At 39.4% G+C, this 19,728-nt stretch overlaps 1 protein-coding gene across 2 annotated transcripts in view; it reads left to right on the top strand.

Moving 5' to 3' along the window:
* The first annotated feature begins 2,303 nt into the window (after window positions 1-2,303).
* LOC120312866 (gamma-aminobutyric acid receptor subunit beta-1-like) overlaps window positions 2,304-19,728 on the top strand; it is a 137,353-nt gene continuing 119,928 nt past the window's right edge. The window contains exons 1-3 of one of the 2 annotated variants that reach the window (XM_039354165.1): window positions 2,304-2,459; window positions 2,738-2,829; window positions 3,573-3,640. In XM_039354165.1, coding sequence (XP_039210099.1) covers window positions 2,380-2,459; window positions 2,738-2,829; window positions 3,573-3,640 — 240 coding nt within the window. In that variant the 5' untranslated portion in view covers window positions 2,304-2,379. Of the gene's footprint in view, window positions 2,460-2,737; window positions 2,830-3,572; window positions 4,464-19,728 lie in introns of those variants that run through there. The other variant, XM_039354164.1, reaches the window with a different exon arrangement.

Raw genomic sequence — 19,728 nt, 5'->3', positions numbered from 1 at the left:
TCCTTCTCCTGTTTGCTTGTTACCTGATCTCTGACCATGTAATGTGTTACTAGAAAATAGTTGCTTACATGAAGACATTTTCCAGTGAAGAAACCTTTGTCAGCATTTAATGGTAAAGCCTATGTATGTAACAAGTATATAAGAGGCAATAAACTCAGAGTTTGTCAAGCTGTGTCCTGCAGCTTCAAACCTCTGCTCAAGATGTGCCTGCTTCTTTTTCTTAGTGTTTTACAGTCATGGACTTATTTTCAAAGCAAGTTCATTTCATCCCATGTCCCAAAATCCCATCAGCCCACACCTTAGCTAAACTATTTGTAGAACATGTCTACTGGCTGCATGGCATCCCTGACCGCATCATATTAGACCAGAGGGGGTGCAATTTACTTTGCAGTTTTGGTGCAAGTTTTTGAAATTAATGGTCACTGCCCAGAGCTTATGCTCCTCCCAACAGTCCCAAACAAACAGGGTGTGTGAGACAGTCAACTCACTGCTGTAACAGTACCTCAGATGCTACATTATCAACAAGACAATTGGACAGATCTCTTGCCATTTGCAGAGATAGTATACCTCCCTCAAATCCAACTTGGTGAAAACTTTTCCTTTGGCCAAATGGGCCAGCATGTCCTTCATGAGGGGGAGTAGGTAAACATTTTCCATACACGCAGCATTAAGCCCATGATAATCAATGCATAGACAAAGGGACCTGTACTTCTTTTCCCTAAACAGTACCAGGGCAGCCAGCCTTGTTCTGGTAGGTTGGATGAATCCACGCTTCAGGTTTTATCTATAAAAGTCTGCAATTCCTCCAATTCCCTAGAAGTCATGGAATACAGTTTAGGTTTGGGTAGTTTGGCCCCCAGTAGGATTTCTATGGAATAGTCCAGTTGACCAGTGGGGCCTTGACCGCTTCCTGGTTGCTCCCTTGAGACGATATTGTTTGCACGGTCCCCATGGTAGAGGCAGTTTCTTCTTTGGGTTGACCACAACTGCAAAACTGGTTTAATGTCAAATGTTGGTTGCATTAAATTCAAGCCAGCTCTGAAATCACCATGCTCACTGGATGCAAAATAAGATGTAGGCTTGCCCCCAGCCCATCCCTCCCTTCCAGCTAACCAGAGCTGAACAAGATGTTTTGAGAACTCTGAGATGTTTGAAGGTACTCCACGTATTTCTCAAAGTGCCTGGCCATGGCCAGGGGTGCTGGTACAAACAGGATCCAGCTGCTCTGGTCCTTCTCACCTGTCATTCCCCCCCTTCTGATTTCCCATCACATACACACAAAGCTTTATTGCCCTTTCATCCTCCCTGCCCTCTTCTTTTGTTGGCAGTATGCCTGTGAGCTGACAGCAGTGGTGAGATTAATAACTGTTCCAATTTCACCACCCTATTATTCAGAAGAGGAGTGCAGGGGAAGACCTTTTCCACACTAATGATTTGTAGCTTCTTATGGCACCTCCAACTTTTGCTGTGGCAAAATAAATTCCATCTTTCTTAGCAACATATGCCACAGTGGTGGCCCAGTGGTGCTGGAAGAAGCTATAAATCACCAAAGTGGAAAGGATTCTTATGTACTTCTGTATTGCCCACACCCACAATGAGTGAATGTACAGGGTATCATCTCTTGTTGTAGGTGCAAACCTTCCTGTTGCTTAGGGGATTCTGGTGGAAGTCAAATTACTTATGTCCCCTCATCCTTTTTTTTTTAAAGGAACCTTAGAAAGAAGGATTGTTATTTAGGACTGCTTTGCTTGCCTTAGCCTTTCCTATGTATAGTCTCCAAACTTGAGCAGTGGATTTGATATGTAGCTGGATAGAAGACAACCAGCACCAGGGCTGGTGCTGGTTGTCTTCTATCCAGCTAGATAGGGCAGGAGAAAAGAAGCTTGAAAGAAGCTAATGGTGGACTGGCGATATAAACCAGGAGCGAGGAAATGGGGATTGCGTCACCCAGCGGTAGCTGTGGCGATATAACGCGGTCGGCTGCGTTCTAAATTGGCTCCCTTTTTAACCAACTAGCCGTACGGATAGAAGAGGCAACGGCGGAGGGATGGAGGTGTCGCTGCCCAGCTGCGATGAGCTTCAATAGGCTGGTCTTCACCTTCTGCCCGGCCGAAGAGCTTTCGGCTTTCAGAGGGCCGCCCTTCGCAGAGCGAGCAGGGCCCTCCGGCGTGGCTCATTTGACCGGCTTAGTGGTCCACGCTGACCGAGATCTTCAGATATTGGACCAGTGCCACGCATGCGTGACGCTCTTCTCGGCGGCGGCGGCGGCGGCTATTTGCCTGTGGCCTGTTGCATTCCTGGAATCTTCGCGGGTGGAGCGGAGAGTGAGAAGGGGGAGGGGATAAAAAAGTGGCATCCGCTATTCACCAGGAGGAAGGAATGTGGGCAGTTCAGTTCCGAGGAGGCGCGGGGATTTTTGTCTTCCCGGTGATGATAGCTGTGGTCTCCTATGCTAAGAGGTAAGGATGGGCGTTTGGGCGCAAGGAGGTGCATGTGTGGGGTAGATATCTGTGTATATGCGTGCGTGTCTGTCTGCCTATCTCTCTCCCCCCTTTGTGTTGGCGTGCCCGGGTATGGTGCAAGATACACCGCCTTCCTTCCTGAGCCCCCTCAATGATTTCGAACTCTTCCCCTCTCCCCCCCCCCCATCCGGGAGGCAGGATAAACAGATTGTGGCCGGGAGCGGGAGGGTGTCTCCTTCGTCCTAAATCACTTTCTCTCTTTCTGCCTTGTTTAGTGTGAACGAGCCCAGCAACATGTCCTACGTGAAAGAGACGGTGGACCGATTGCTCAAAGGATACGACATTCGCTTAAGACCGGATTTTGGAGGTAACTCTCCCCTGCTTTGTTTCCTTTTTTAGAAGACGACGCGGTGCGCTTCCTTCCCTTCAGAGGCAGAGGGCTGGTAAGAATGTTAAATCAGCCTGCCTGCTAAGTAGCTCGTCCAATCTCAGGAGTAGAAGGGAAAGACTTCTCCGAATCGAACTTATCTATGTATGTAGCTGACACAGTTGTTTGGCAACCATTCGGAAGTGGTTTGCCATTACCTTCTTCCGGTATTTTTGTAATTACTTAATCTAGTTTACAAGCTTGTCCAGACAGGATTCTGCTTAACTTTGTTAAACCAGCTAAGACTGGTGAAGGGCTGCTGTATACTATCCCAAAGATATCTTATTTTTTGTCTCCCCCTCTCTTTCTTACACACACACATACACACTAAAGTATGTAAGTTTACAACCATACATGTTGGACAAATATTGGCTTTGTTGCTAGTTTTTATACCAGCAGTCAGATTTGTTAGCTTTTGGCTTTCACAGAAGTCTTAAACAAATCAATCACTACTTCCTGAGTGCAACATATGGGCAGAAGTATGTCATTTCTCTCTCTCTCTCTCTCTCTCTCTCTCTCTCTCTCTCTCTCTCTCTCTCTCTCTCTCTCTCACTCTCCCCCCCCTCTGTCTGTCTGTCTCAAACTCCCCCCCCCCAAAAAAAACTGGAAATGAAGATTCCAATTCATTTCCTTAGCTGGTCATTAAAAAAAACCCACAATAAATCACCCATCTCGGTTTCCAGGTTCTCCTGTTGATGTTGGAATGAGAATAGAGATCGCCAGTATAGACGTGGTCTCTGAAGTCAACATGGTGAGTATTTCTTTGAAAAAGAGAAGAATGAGCTATGGGGCAAGGAAGAACCCGTGCAGAACGCGTTCTACAAAAGCGCAAAAATTTTCTGAATCCAACGATGAAAGGTCCTGTTTGTTTGGGTGCTGAAGAAATCCATTCTCGGGGAGGGGGGGGAGCTTGGATGCTGACAACACGCAGAAGGGCGCCATCTGCCGACTACCACGGCTCGGAACTGGAATTTCAGCGTGGAGTTTCAGCACGTTGGACAGCGACCAGCTCGCACTCGTGCTTTTTGGAATTGGCAGGTATACTGGACTGGCTAGAACTTATGATACAATAGCAAGATTAAAATCTAATACATAGGAAAATAGAAAAAAGAGGAGGAACATAACTGTCATATGGTTAGGTATGTATGTAATAGCTCTTGGTACGTTATTCATGCCTCTACAGACTTTGCAGTAAACTAGTTATTAATATCCAGATGAGATCTAGGATGAGATGGGGATGTTAAGAATTCATATGCATTTTATTTCAATTGTAAGGCTGGGTTCATATGTTTTAGATAATTAATTCCTGGCATCATTTACTGAGAGGCTAAGTCATGAAATCTGTACTTTGTATATTAAATCTACTTGTCTAGCAGCTGCATTGCTGCCTCTTACTGAACTCTGTTGATCTCTCCCATCCCCAACATCTGCATGTCTGTATTTTGACTGCCTCTTATGCAGATACAGTAACTGAGGATTTTTTATGCTGAATATCTGCTGAACTTCCCCAAGGATTTTAAAATCAGGAATTAAACATGACATCTTGAGTATTCTTCAAGATACCAGACTTTGAATTGGACAACATTTAGCCAAAAGGATATACCCTTGCTGGTTTTGGAAAGTGAGAGTAATGCTTTATTTCTTTACAGAGTATGTTTATATACTACAGGTAGTCCTTGTTTAGTGACTGTCTCATTTAGAGACCATTTGATGGTAATGAAAATGTAACTTTGTGACCAGTCCTTGCATTTACAACCTTTGTAGTATGTAAAGGAAAGTTGAAGTAAGTTTGTAAGCACGCTCATAGTTATATGATTTTTCTTAGTGACTGATTCAGTTGAGTTGCCAGTCCAAACTGTGGTTGCTAAATGAGGACTATCTATATTTTATACACATATTCTTAGAATAAAAATATCCCACTGAACTTGATGTTAGATGAGCCTTTGATAGGCAGCCCAAATAAGAAGTTGGTGTTGTGTTCTCTTCATTCATTTCAATTTTTCTCTCTGAGTGAATATTTATACATATACCACTTGGATTCATATAACTTATCAGATCTGCCCCAGCCAGGCCCTCAGGAAAGTAAGGTTCTTGAATCCATTGAGTTGAATCAAAAGAACTATTACTAAGAGAAACTGAATGCAGTAAAGTCAGGTGGAATCTGAAGGTCCTGTGCAAAGCATAAAGCAACTCTTTTGATTTCCCAATCACAACACCACCCCTGACCAGTTGACGAGTAGCCAATGTAATGCTGAGAAGATGTTTTGAGAACACTGAGGTGCTAGGCAGATAACAGTTTACACTCAGAATGTGACGGCTTTGGAACCTAGCAACAACTGGCTGGGAAAGAGCCTGTCCTATCTCTGAAGATAGTCCCCCCTCCCTAATTCCCAAGCAACAGCAGAAGTGGAAAAATTCCAAGCATGCCATCCTCGGCTTCCACTCAACACTCAGAATGTCTTATATTTCATTCTTATAGTAAAAAGGGCTCCAACGTAAAAGACAACAGAATAATAGAGTTGGAGGTCTACTAGTCCAATCCCCTGCTCAAGAAGGAGGCTCTATGCTATTTCAGACAAATGACTGTCCAGTCTCTTTTTAAAAGTCTACAATGATGGAGTACCCACAATTTCTGAAGGCAAGCCACTCCACTGGTTTATTTTATTTCTGTCAGGAAATTTTTTCTTAGTTCTACATTTGTTCTCTCCTTAATTAGTTTTCATCCATTGTTTCTTGTCTCACCTTCTGGTGCTTTAGAAAATAGGTGGACCCTCTCTTCTTTGTGGCAGCCCTTCAAATCTTGGAACACTGCTATAATGGTCCTTCTTTTCACTAGACTAGACATACCTAGTTCCTGCAACTGTTCTTCATATGGTTTAGCCTCTGGCCCCATAATCATCTTTGTTGCTCTTCTCTGCACTTTTTCCAAAGTCTCAACTTCTTTTTTACATTGTGGTGACCAAAACTGGATGTAGTATTCCAAGTATAATCTTACCAAGGCCTTATAAAATGGTACTAACACTTCATGTGATCTTGATTTCATCCCTCTGTTAAGGCAACCTAGGACTGCATTGGCCTTTTTGGCAGCTGCAGCACACTGATGGCTCATATTTAAGTGATTGTCCACTAGGGCTCCAAGATCTTTCTCGCAATTACTGATATTGAGCCAAGTTTCACCCAATCTGTGCCTGTACATTTAGTTTTTCTTGCCTAAGTATAAAACCTTGCTTTTCTTTACATTGAATTTCATTTTGATAGATAGGGCCATCTGGATCTTGAGCCTATCTTTTGGGGCATTGGCCAATTATTTCTTTGACTTTTTTCTTATTTTTTTTTATAAGTTGAAAGAAACTTTTAAAATTATTTTTGACATTTGTTGCAAATCTTGGTTCATTTTGAGCCCTAGCTTTCATCTTTACAGATTCAGGCTATATGCTGCTATTCTACCTTAGTTATGTGTCACTCTTTCCATTTTTTATATTTATCCTTTTTTGTTTCAGTTTACTGGAGAGTTCTTTGTGTGACCATGCTGGTTTCTTCTGGGATTTCTTATGTTTCTGGTATTGTGCTGGACTGGGCTTTTATAATCATCTTTTTCAGAGTTTCCCAAGCTTCTTGAGTTGTTTTTCCCTTTAAGTTTTTCATCCATGGAACCCTTTTCAAGTTTTCCCTAAGTTTGTTAAAATCAGCTTTTTAAACAGAAATAAATATAAAATAAAAAAGTTAAAATAAAATAAAATAAATGATATCATAAAGTATCAAAACCACAATAAGAAATAATTACTAAGGAACTAAGGCTACTGAGAATAAAAGCATCCCAGCACATCCCCAGTGGATTTAATTAGCTCCCCTTCCAAAGGTTTCCTTTAAAAAATCAAGTTTTAAAGGCTTTCCTAAAATCCAGCCGAGTGAGAACTAGGGTGATCTCATGCAATAAATTATTTCAAAAAAGCAGAGTTGCATCATTTATTTCTTTGCCGTTTTAGCTTTATACTGTGATACAATCAAACAGGACTCTTAACAGTTTACAAAATATGTCAGCCTGTTCCATCCAGTCAGGCAGGAAGGGTATATAGTGGATCCTGATAGTTAAAGAATTTTGGTTGATTTTGGGTCCAAAAAGAGAACCTTCTCTGCCATTGCCCCCACCCATTGTAACAACCTCTCCCCAAAGGTGAGGTGGACTCCTCACTCTCCTGGCTTTTCAGAAATGTCTGAAAACCTGGCCCTGCCATCTTGCTTGGGGTTCACAGAGGAGCACACAGCCATTGGATTGGTTAGCACCCTAAAAACCCTCCCCTTGCCTTTTTAACTTTGCCTCCTCATATATTTATTTATAGTTTTTATATTTTACCTGTACACCAGCCAGAATATGTTTTTTTTTGGGGGGGGGGGAGTTGGGCGGTTTCTAAATTTGATAAATAAATAAAAAAGATGATCAAGATGATCTTTAGTTTGGATGGTTGCAAATGGAAAGACACACATACTCTTCCCTTCCATTTTCATTTTATCCATTCAGACTTCCTATCCTTTCCTTACTCTGGGTTTACAGATTTCACATGCAGAAAGATAATACTGGAACAGAAATCTTTTACTACAGGCTTGCTACATTTTCAGTAGTTGTTGCCATAGCAAACATTTGCTTTAGCCTCTTCTTTAGGTCCACAAATATGCAAGTTATATGTTATTTCCTGAATAATTCCACAGCACAGACTTTGTAAGGACCTATCCCACTTTGCATCTTAAGAAGACAGAACTCTTGGAATATTTCTTCCAACAGGCATCCTTTATTAAGAGAAAATGGTTGCAGGCATTCTACACAGGACCTGGGGCCCAAGACCAATGGTTCAAGGTTTTAAGGGGTAACCAGCAGCCCCACCCCACCCCACCATCTTTCCAGCGACAATCCCAGGCATTACATTTCCACCCCCTTTTTCCTCACTGCCAGTGGAAGGGAGACTTCAGAGAGGAGTAGATGAAAACTGATGGCCCCATTGTTATGATTTAGTCCTTTTGGTGGTATCCACATTCAATCCCTTTGAAGTTGTACTGAAGGAAATGAGGGCCATAAAATCCCTTTGTTCACCCCCCTTCCCCTTCATCATATGGCAGAATCCATAGAGGGCAGAAATGGGGTTTTCTATAATTGATAACTGGAGATGAAGTATAAGTGGATTCTGACATCCTGCCCCCTTAAAAATAAGAGAGATACACCTGAAAGAAAACAAAACATAAAAGTTATAAAAGTTAGTCAGGCTTGTTAGGATACTCTGTGTGAAACTTCTTTAATAGCTTCAAGGCTCTGACATGACGTTTATGGGCCCACTCATTTTGTGAGGCAGGGAGGTGTTTCCATGCAGCTAGGTACTGAGTCGCTCCATGATATCTCCTAGAGTCTAGGATTTCCTTTATTTTGAAGTGTTGTTCGCCCTCCAACATGATTGGAGGTGGTGGTGGGGGGATTTTTGGCCGTAACGATGACTGATGCTCTCTTTTCAGCAAGCTGCAATGAAAAATTGGGTGTATTTGCCTGAGATTTTTGGTAATTTTAATTCTACTGTTACTGGGTTTATGATTCTTTTAATTGGAAAAGATCCTATATATTTTGGTTCATGTTTTTTACAGGGTTGTAGGGACTTTAGGTATTTTGTAGAGAAGTACACCATTTCTCCTATAATGAATGGTGTAGGCTCAACCCTTTTTTATTGGCTTGTGCTTTGTATGCCTGCCTAGCTTCATCTAGTGCTTTTCTAACTATTGGCCAGGTGTTTTGTAATTGTTCCATCCATTCTTTCAGTGATGGGATTTCCGGTTTGTTTGGGATTAATTCTGGCATGGGGTTGAAACTTTGACCGTTGGCTATTTGAAAAGGAGTGTAACCTGTGCTGGAGTGGACTGCATTATTGAGGCAACTTCTGCGAAAGGGAGTAGGTCCGTCCAATCGGACTGTTGGAAATTAAGAAAGCATCTTAAATATTCCTCAAGTACTGAATGACACTGTTCTGTTTGTCCATCCCCTTGTGGATGATGGCTAGATGTCAGTCCCTGAATGGTCCCTAAGAGGGATAATTTTTTTTTTCCAAAATGCAGACGTAAATTGCACTGCCCTATCAGAAATGATGCATTGGGGTGCCCCATGCAATCTGTAAATTTTGCTAAGGCTTTTGTGGTGGGAATCTTTTGGCAAGGGATAAAGTGCACCTGTTTGGAAAACAAGTCCGTGACCATCCAGACAACAGTATTCCCATTGCTTTCTGGTAATTCCACTATAAAATCCATGGCTATTGGAGGGATTTGCCACTATTAGTGGAGGGATTTGCCACTATTTGCAACAATCTCGGCGATTTCCCTTGCAACGTCTTTGCAGTTGCACACTTTGGGCAGCTGGCCACGTAACTTTCTATGTCCTTTTTTATTGATGGCCACCAAAATTGCCGTTTAATTAAGTGTAATGTTTTTAGAAATCCAAAATGCCCTGCTGATTTTGTGTCATGGCAAAGATGCATGAATGTGACTCTTTGGGTTGTTGGTATATATAACCTTCCCCCCACAAAAGGCAGCCCATCTCTCATTGTGCACACATTTTTGTTTTTCTGGAACCATTCATCTGTTTCCAAGCTTTTCCGGAATTCAATTCCAGTTTGGCTGCCCAGCTGTGGTTTTAATTTAGCTTGGGCTCTGGTGGTTACTGGCGCTGCCAGTTGTGATTCTACCATCATCAATTTAGATTCGGTGGCTCACGTGCTGTTATATTGGGGCAAGTTCTTTCTCCCCGGCAAATGCTTGAGAGTAAATTGGAACTGGTGAAAATGCTGGGACCAGCGGGCTTGCTTGGGGTTGAACTTCCTGGGTGTTTTCAGGACTTCCAAATTTTTGTGGTCAGCCCACAGCTGGATTTTGTTGCCTTCAAGGAACTGGCGCCACATGAGTAATGACCAACGTACCTGTATGCCTCTTTCTCCCATACGGGCCAGTGCTGTTCCATTTCCGTGAGTTTCTTAGATGTATATGCACAGGGTTGCAATACCCCTTCATCATTTTCTTGTAATAGTACAGCCCCCACTGCCACATCACTTGCATCCACTTGTATTACGAAGGGCTTAACCATATCTGGGTGCCTCAGTACTGGTTCAACAGAGAAAAGTCTCTTTAATCTCTCAAACGCTGCTTGGCACTCCATTGTCCATGTTAGTGGCTGGCTAGGTTTTACTGAGGATGCTCCCTTCATTTTTAGTAAGTTTAAGGGGGGGCAGGGCTTTCTGGGCAAATGAGGGGATGAATGGCGGTAAAGGTTTGTGAAGCCCAGGAAAACTTGCAGTTGCTTTCTTGTGTGGGGTGGTGCCCATTCTAATACTGCTCTGACCTTCTCTGGGTCCATTTCAATGCCTTGTGGGGATATGTGATAACCTAGGTAGGCTATCCTTTCCTGGTGGAATTCACATTTTGAGAGTTTGGCATATAGGTGGGCGGCTCGCAGTTTCTTTAAAACCACTCTGACTAATCTTTTGATTCAGTGAAGATAAGAATGTCATCTAAGTAAACTAGGACCCCCTGAAATAGGTGCTCTCTTAGAACGTCATTGATTAGTTGCATAAATAATGCGGGGCCCCTTTGTAATCCAAATGGCAAGACTTTGAATTGGTAGCAGTTAAATGCAGTCTTCCATTCATCCCTTTCCTTAATTCTCATGCTATAGTAAGCTTCCCTTAGGTCTAGTTTAGAAAAAAAATTCCCTTTCGAGAGGTGTGACAACATGTCCTTCATGAGAGGAGAGGGTATAGGTTGCTTTCACTGATTGTATTCAGGGCCCTATAATCCACACATAAACGTAAATAGCTGTCCTTCTTCTCTCTAAAGAGGACCAGGGCAGCCACTTTAGGCTTGGCTGGCTCAATGAACCCCCTTTCTAGGTTTTTCTTTACGAATCTTTCCATTTCCTCCTTCTCCTTTGGGCTCATGGAGTGTAATCTGGGCTTTGGGAGTTTTGCCCCAGGCTTGAATTCAATGGCACAGTCTGTGGGTCAGTGGGAGGGGGGAACTCATCCTCCCTCTCGTCACTGAAAATCTCAGCAAGGTCTCTGTATTCCTCTGGCATTTCTGGAAGTCCCTTTTCCTCTCCCATGGATGCTTTTTCTGTTCTTTTTTTTAATAAATTTTATTGAATAAAAAAAGGAATTAAAAACATTGAACATGGTAAATCAACATTTGACAGACATCTCTGTCCATATTTACATTAATTACAAATAAATCTCTTTATAGTAACATCATTCTAATCTCAATCTTGACTTATCTCATTACAATGACCTCCATTTTTTCCCCACCATCTATAAAATTTATTCCATATTTGATAAAAGTCTGTTTCATCCTGATTTTTTAATCTTTTAGTTATCCTGTCTAATTCTGCACAATACATGATTTTCTGAATTAATGTTCAGTACTCGGTACAATCGTAGCTTTCCATTTGTGAGCAAATAATATCCTTGCCGCTGTAACCACGTGAATGAATAAATATGTCTCATCTTTACTTACATTTTTTTCAAGTATTCCTAACAGCAATGTCTCAGGTTTGTACTGAATGTTTTGCATAGTCATTTCTATTGCCCATTCCCAGACCATACGCTAATACACCTGTGCTTTTTCACATGTCCACCAAACGTGAAAAAAGTGCCCCTTTCTTTCCAACACATAGATGAATATCCATTATACATTTTGGCTAATCTGGCTGGAGGGAGATGCCATCTGTAAACCATCTTATACAAATTCTCTTTTTTTTTTTTATTAAAAGTTTTATAAATTTTACAAAAAAGAAAAAAAAATACAAAACAAGAGACAACATATACAAAAAAATAAAACTAAACAATACATATATAAAACCCCCCCCCACCCCTCCCAAACCCCCCCCTCCCTTCCCCCCCCCTGAGCTTCCCAGAGCAGAATATAGGCTTAAAAAGTAAAAATAAAAATTAAATTAAGAACTTTATATTTATATATATAAAAAGATTATCTATAATATATATAAAAATAAAACTTATGAAAAAACTATATAATATTTTTGTATACCCAATCTAAATTGTATAAATTTTATCCATTTATCCCAAACAGCAAGAAACTTCTCTTGCGTTTGTTGCTTTAAGAAAGCCGAAATCTTTGCCATTTCCGCCAGATAAGCTACTTTAAGAAACCATTCCTGCAATGTAGGCAAGGATTCCTTCTTCCAATATTGTCCTACTAACAGCCTAGCGGCTGTAATCAAATTTAACATCAATACAACCTCCTTTGTATCACAATCTGTAACAATACCTAACAAAAATAATTGCGGAGTAAATTTTACCCTCCTTCTAAAAATTCTCTGGATATTCCACCATACTTTAATCCAAAATGCTTTTATCTCTCTGCATGACCACCAAATATGATAATAGGAAGCCTCCTTATAACCACATCTCCAACATTTGGGTTGCACGTCAGGGTACATATAAGACATTTTTTGTGGATCAAGGTGCCATCTATAAAACATTTTATAAAAATTCTCCCTTAAATTCTGTGCTTGTGTAAATTTGACATTTCTCACCCAAATTTTTTCCCAGGTGTCCAATGAAACTGGCTCACCAAAATTCTGCGCCCATCTTATCATACAATCTTTAATTAGTTCCGTTTCTGAATCCAATTCAACTAAAACCGCATAAATTCTCTTAATGTGGGTTTGTCTTGAATCCTTCACTTGCTTAATAAGATTTTCATCTTCTCTAAGAAAACCCACCTTACAATCCATCTTCCATCTGTCTAATAATTGCCTATATTGGAACCAAGAATAAATAAAGTTTTCTTGTGCTAACTCTTCCCGTGATTTTAATTGCCAGTTTTGTCCATCCCATTTAAGTAACTGTCTGTAGGACACCATATCCATTTTAACCCCTCTTTTTATTGCTTCTATCGCATGCCAAGGTATAGCCCATAATGGTACTTTGAAATCACTTTTATAATATTTTCTCCAAATCCTAAGTAAAGAGATTCTTAAGATATGAGATTTAAAAGTCCAATCCATTTTTTTATTGAATATTAAATAGGCATGCCACCCATAAAGTAAGTCCCATCCCTCTAGATAAAGTATCTCAGAGTTTGTCAAATTTACCCAATCACTGATTAGTGTTAAAACCACCGCATCATAATATAATTTCAAATTTGGTACCTTAAGTCCACCCCTCTCACGGAAGTCTTGCATAATTTTAAACTTAACCCTTGGCTTTTTCCCTGCCCAGATAAATTTATTAAGACCCTTCTGCCACTCATTTAAATTAATCTCATTTTTCAAAATTGGTAACATTTGAAACAGAAAAAGAAACTTGGGTAAAATATTCATTTTTATCACTGCAATTCTTCCCATGAGGGATAATTGCAACTTTTCCCAGTTCTTCAAGTCCTTCTGTACCCTGACCCACAACCTTTCATAATTATTTTTAAATAATTTTACATTAGAAACAGACAACATCACCCCCAAATATTTTACCTTATTAACAATCTCAAAACCCGTCAGGTTAGTCAAAATCTGCTTCTCCTGACTAGACATATTTTTAGGTAAAATTTTGGTCTTATTTACATTAATCTTGAAACCCGAGACCAAGCCATAATGATGAATCAACTGTAATAAGTTTACTACAGAATAATCAGGTTGCGACAAAGTAACAACCAAGTCATCCGCAAAAGCTCTTAACTTATATTCTTTTTTATTAACATATATTCCTTTAATTTCCTGAGACTCTCGAATTTTGATCAATAATATTTCCAATGTTAAAACAAACAACAATGGCGATAAAGGACACCCCTGTCTAGTACCTTTCTCTATTGTGAAAACCTCCGAAAGACCTCCATTAACAATAAGTTGTGCTGTTTGTTTTTGATATATTACCTTAAGGGCTTGTAATATGTTTTCACCAAAATTCATTTCTTCCATTACTCTTAGCATAAAATGCCAATTCAATTGGTCAAATGCTTTTTCAGCATCTAAAAATATGAGCCCTGCAGGAACTTGGTTGTTCTTATCTAAGTATTCTAATAAATTAATAATTTGTCTAACATTGTTTTTCATATACCTTCCTGTTATAAACCCTGATTGATCTTTATGCACAAGATGATGCACCACCCTCATAAGCCTATTTACCAAAATTTTTACAAATATCTTATAATCCACGTTTAAAAGAGATATAGGCCTATAATTTTTTGGTAAAGTAAGATCTTGATCCTCCTTTGGAATCAATGATATAAAGGCACTACGCCATGAAGGAGGAATCTCTAAGCCCTGTAAGATACCATTAAAAAGATCATTTAATGGTTGGATCATCTCCTCCATTAAAGCTTTATAATAAACAGCTGTTAACCCATCCGTACCCGGTGCTTTCCCTAATTTCAATTGTTGAATTGCTGAGGCAATTTCCTCCTTAGTAATTAAGCCATTAATTTCATATTTCTGATCCTCAGTCAATTTAGGAAAACTTGCCTCAGCTAAATATTTATTTATATCTAACAATTGTACATTAGTAGATTTATATAAGTTTTGATAATAATCCAAAAAAGATTTTTTAATTAATTCCTTCTGAGAAACTAGTTTACCCTTGTAATTTATTTTCTCTATTATTCTCTGTCTCTGTTTCTTTCTTAATTGATAAGCCAACCATCTCCCCGGCTTATTAGCATTACAAAATGTATTTTGTTTCATAAATAATAAGTTGGTTGCAGCTTGATCTGCTATCAACATATTAAATTGTGACCTTAATAACTTTACAGATTCTTTAGTACTTTCATCAGAAGGATTTAGAATCAAAGCCCTTTCTTTTAATTTAATTTCATCCTCAAGTTCTCTACGTTTCTGAATCTGATTTCGCTTATAAGAATTATTCATTTTTATCAAAACACCGCGCATAAATGCTTTACCTGCATCCCATACCATTGACATTGAAGTCCCCTTGTACATATTCAAAGCAAAATAGTCCTTTAAAGACTCCTTTAATTTTTGAACATTCTTCTCTTGTCTAAACAAATTTTCATTAACTCTCCAGGATCTTCTTTCCTCTTTCTCTTGAATCAGCTCCATCCAAACTGGACTATGATCCGTCAGTGATCTAGGAAAAATCTTTACATTCTTTACTTTATTATACAAGTCCGTGGTAATCAAGAAAAAGTCAATTCTTGAAAAAGATTGGTGTCTATCAGAAAAAAAAGTAAAGTCTCTCTCCTCTTGGTTACGTTCCCGCCAATAATCCCTTAATTCCCAGTCTTCTTTCATATCAAAAAAGGCTTTAGGTAGCCTTGCTTGTTTAAGAAAAGGAGAGGAACCTTTCTTGTCCCTTTGTGTATCTAGGACACCATTCCAATCACCCATTAATACCACTGATCTATAATCAAACAATGTTATTTTTTGATGTAACTGCTTATAAAATTGTTCCTGTTGTTGATTTGGAGCGTAAAGTCCAACTATAAGTATTTTCTTACCATAAATACCAAGTTCAATCATCACATATCTCCCCTGGGGATCTGATTCTACCAGACAGGCTGGTAGGTTTTGTTTAACATATATAACAACTCCCCCTTTCTTCCCAGGAGCAGAAGATATAAAATGAGATCCCAAACGAGCATTAACTAAATATTTCTGATCTTTAAGTAAAATATGAGTTTCCTGTAAGCAAATAACATCATTAGTATGTTGCTTCAAATAATAAAAGATTTTTTTGCGTTTCTGAGGAGAATTCAATCCATTAACATTCCAGGTCAAAAACTTTGCCATCTCCCTTGGCACGCAGCCTGGAGAAGACACCATCAAACTCTGAAAGAGCTGCGTGTGTTGCATAACTCTTGGGTCTTGCTCCTCCCACCGGCGGTGATGCACTTCCAGGAGAACTCTCTTTAGGCTCTTTTTTACGTTGCTCCTTCTCTTTACGCTTATAGGCTGCACGGGTCATCCTCTGCTCTTTAACCTCCGTCTGGCGTTGCTTTACAGCTTCTATCATCCCAGCGGAAACCAAATCTAATGCCTCAGATTGCTGCTCAACTTCCTTGCCACTCAAAGATTTCCGACCAGATGAAGTTGAGCCTGCACCCAGGACCGAAGTATAAAAGTCTCTAGCTTTATCAACTGTGTTCAATCTGTAGCGTGTCCCAGCATGGCTCAAAACAATACCCATCGGAATTTCCCATCTAAATGGCATCGATCTAGCTTTAAGCTCATTGGTTAAAAAAGCAAAGTCTTTCCTGCTTCTTAAAATTTTGGATGGGATTTCCTTTAAAATAATGACATCTTGGGCAGCAATCTGAAATCTTTTATTGTAAAAAGCTTGTATAATCTCATTCCGCAGGGACTTCTTTGTAAAATAAATCACCACATCTCTAGGCAAGTTCTTCTGCTTAGCAATCCAGGAGTTGAGCCTATAAATTTTTTCCACTTCTCTCTGTAATTCTCCTTTATCCATATCCAAGGCCAGCGCCAGATCAGTAAGGACCACCTCCACCAGATCTTGATTCACATCTTCCTTGAGGCCTCTGATCCTCAGGGCATACTCCATTTGTCTGTACTGAAACATCAAAATATCTTCTTGTGAGGAGTCCACCTTCCTTTCCACATCTTGAATTTTATCATCCAAAGAGTCAACTTTGTCTTCCACTTCCTCAAGCCTTGCATCGAGCTTAACCACCACAGTAGCCAAACCTGAAACAGCTGCCAGTATATCTTGTCGTAATTCATTATTGTTTTCTTGCAATTTAGTCTTTATCCCCGTTATCTCTTCTTTGAGATCAGATTTAATTTCTGATTTAATCTGTGAGACAAATTGATTCATTTCCTCTCTCATTTGAACTACAATCTCTCCCATTATGCCTCTAACCTCTTGTGCTGAAAGTCCAGATAGAGGAGGGGAGGGTGGTGGCTGAGCCGGTGGTACGTGTTTAGATTGTTGTTGTAGCTGTGCAGTGGAAGTTATAGGAGAAGAAATAACCTTAGATATTGAGGAAGGCTGCTGCCTCTTTGAAGCCATTTTAAAAAGCACAATTGTCACTTCCCTTTCCCCTCCAGCCAGGAAGGGAGGAGGGAAAAAAAAAGAAAAAATTTTTTTAAAAAGAGACAAACTATAGTCCTTGAAAGTCCAGAGTTAATCCAAAAAATAAAAAATAAAAGAGCAAACAATTCAAAAGAAAAAATTCTAAACCAAAAACAAAAGTAAAGGCAAAAACCAATCCTTAAAAAGGGAAAGTAAAACAAAAGAGAAAGGAAAAAAAAACTCCGACACTTTCAAAGCGCCATCTTAAATCCTTTCACTAATATAACAAAAAAAAAAAAGGAGGAATAATAGTAGAAATCAAAAAATAAAAAAATTAAACACCTAAATTATAACAAAAAATCCTTTAAACTGCTCCGTCCGTTTAAAAATTACTCACCAGAATGCTATAAACACGGAGATAGAAGCGGCGGTTTCTTTTGCTTCCTAGGAAGCAAAAACAGCTGGGAGGCGGAGATCAGCAGGAGCTCCGAGGGAACACTCCTTTCACCCCCTCTAGAAACAAATCCAGAGGGGGTTCAGGGGTTCTACCTCTATCCCTGCACTCTCTGTCCCTTCCCTTTGCCCGGGAAGGGATTTCCGAGCCGCGGGCCAGCTGATGCACGCTGCGCTCCGCGGCTCTGACACTTCCCCAGCTGGACGGCTAAAAGCTAGCCGCCATCGCCGTCGCCTCAGACCGGAAGCTCCACAAATTCTCTTTATATGTTGATGCCAATGTGATTTTATTGTTTCGCATCCATACCTGCTGCCATTGATCCAAATTAATATTATGTCCTAGATCTATCGCCCATGTCACCATTGTTTCTTTGACCTGTTCTTCGAATAGTCTATACTCCAATACGTGTTTATAAATATTCTTTATTTGTTTTTTCTCCGGGCCTAGCAATATTTTGTCTAGCCCCATATCTTGTCTATTAATACCCCATTCTTGCTTATCTTTCATGTATCTTACTTGAATCTGGAGGTAAGACCACCACTCTATGTCTATTCCTTGTTGTCTTAACTCTTGTTTTGATTTTAAATAACCCTCTTCTGTCAGAATGTCTTTATAAGTAATAACCTTGTCTTTCCTAAACAGATTGGGATATGTAACTGCCTCCATGGCGATAACCAGGCCGGAATCTTTGTATAATATTGATGTTTAACTGTATTCCAGCTTTTTATTAATCCTTGCCGAACCTTGTGTCTTAAGAAGTATTTGATGATTTCTGCTTTGCCCCATCCACATGTGAGCATGCCATCCCTGCCGAAGATCATAACCCTCTAACTGTAAACATCTTTGATTTTCTAAGGTTATCCAATCGCTAATCCATGTCAGGGCCGCAGCTAGGTAATATAATTCCCAATCAGGGAAACCTAAAACACCCTTTTCTTTGGCATCTTGTAGAGCCTTTAATTTTATTCTAGCCTTCTTACCAAACCACACAAATTCTAAGGTTATTTTATTTAACTCCTTGAAAAATTTCTTATCTAATTGAATTGGGATATTCTGAAACAAAAATATCATTTTGGGTAGGATGTTCATTTTTACTGCTGCAATTCTCCCAAGTAATGAAAGGTGTAAGTTTTTCCAACATTCTAGATCTACTTTAATATTCTGTACTAATTTACCATAGTTGTCTTCTTTAATTGATGAGCAGCATGCTGAAATAACTATCCCTAGGTATTTAAATTTGGAAACTACCTGTATGCTTAATTTTGCCTCGAGGGATCCTTTTTGTATGTTAGTCATATTTTTTGTAATGATCTTTGTTTTATTTTTGTTTATTTTTAAGCCTGCATGATCCCCATACTCTTCCAGAATTTTGAATAGTTTCTGCCCTGAATGTTCTGGGTCTTCTAAAATAAATGCTAGGTCATCTGCATAAGCCTGAAGTTTATATGTTTCTTTCTTGATCTTAAGTCCTTTAATCTGCTCTTTTTGCCTTACTGCTCTAGTGAGGATTTCTAAAGTGTATATAAACAGCAATGGCAAAAGAGGGCATCCCTGTCTTGTGCCTTTCTGTATGTTAAATCTATCAGTGGCCTCTCCATTTACTATAATCTGCGCACTTTGTTTAGAGTATATTGTGGCTATTACATTTAATTTTTTTCCCCTGACTTCATTAATTTTAATTGTTGGATCATAAATTGCCAATTGACATTGTCAAAAGCCTTCTGTGCATCAAGAAACAGAAGTGCCACTTGCCAATCACTATGCGATTCGTAAAATTCGAGGATGTCTAGAATTGTTCTTATATTCCATTTAGTCTGCCTGTTTGGTAAAAACCCATTTTGGTCTGGGTGTATAAAATCAATTAGGTACTTTTTGAATCTCTCCACCATTATTGAGGTGAAAATTTTGTAATCCGAATTCAATAGTAATATAGGTCTATAATTTTGTATCTGTGTTTTTTCTGCTTCTGCTTTTGGAAACAATATTATATTTGCCTCTGACCAAGACTTGGGTATTTTAGCTTCAATTAGTACTGCATTAAAGACCTCTAATAAGTATTGATTAAATACACTTTGTTGCTCTTTATATAATTCAACAGGTATTCCATCTGGGCCTGTCGCCTTATTAATTTTTTGTTTATTTATAGCCCTAATTATTTCAGCCATGCTTATTTCCTCATTTAACATAGTTTTTATTTCCTCCGGTATCTTTGGTATGTCTGCCTTTTCTAAGTATTCTATTATCCATTTAGCGCTTCTTCCCTCATTTCTCTTATATAGATTTTCATAATATCTTTGAGCAATTCCCCTTTTTATAATCTCCTCCCCCTGAATTTCTCCATTTTCATCTTCCAAATTGATGATC

This window comes from Crotalus tigris, unplaced genomic scaffold (assembly GCF_016545835.1).
Source record: "Crotalus tigris isolate CLP2741 ecotype Arizona unplaced genomic scaffold, ASM1654583v1 scf7180000018548.2558034, whole genome shotgun sequence".
NCBI lineage: Eukaryota > Metazoa > Chordata > Lepidosauria > Squamata > Viperidae > Crotalus > Crotalus tigris.
The sequence above is the reverse complement of the archived record's forward strand: the minus strand, read 5'-3'. Positions and strand labels throughout refer to the sequence as shown.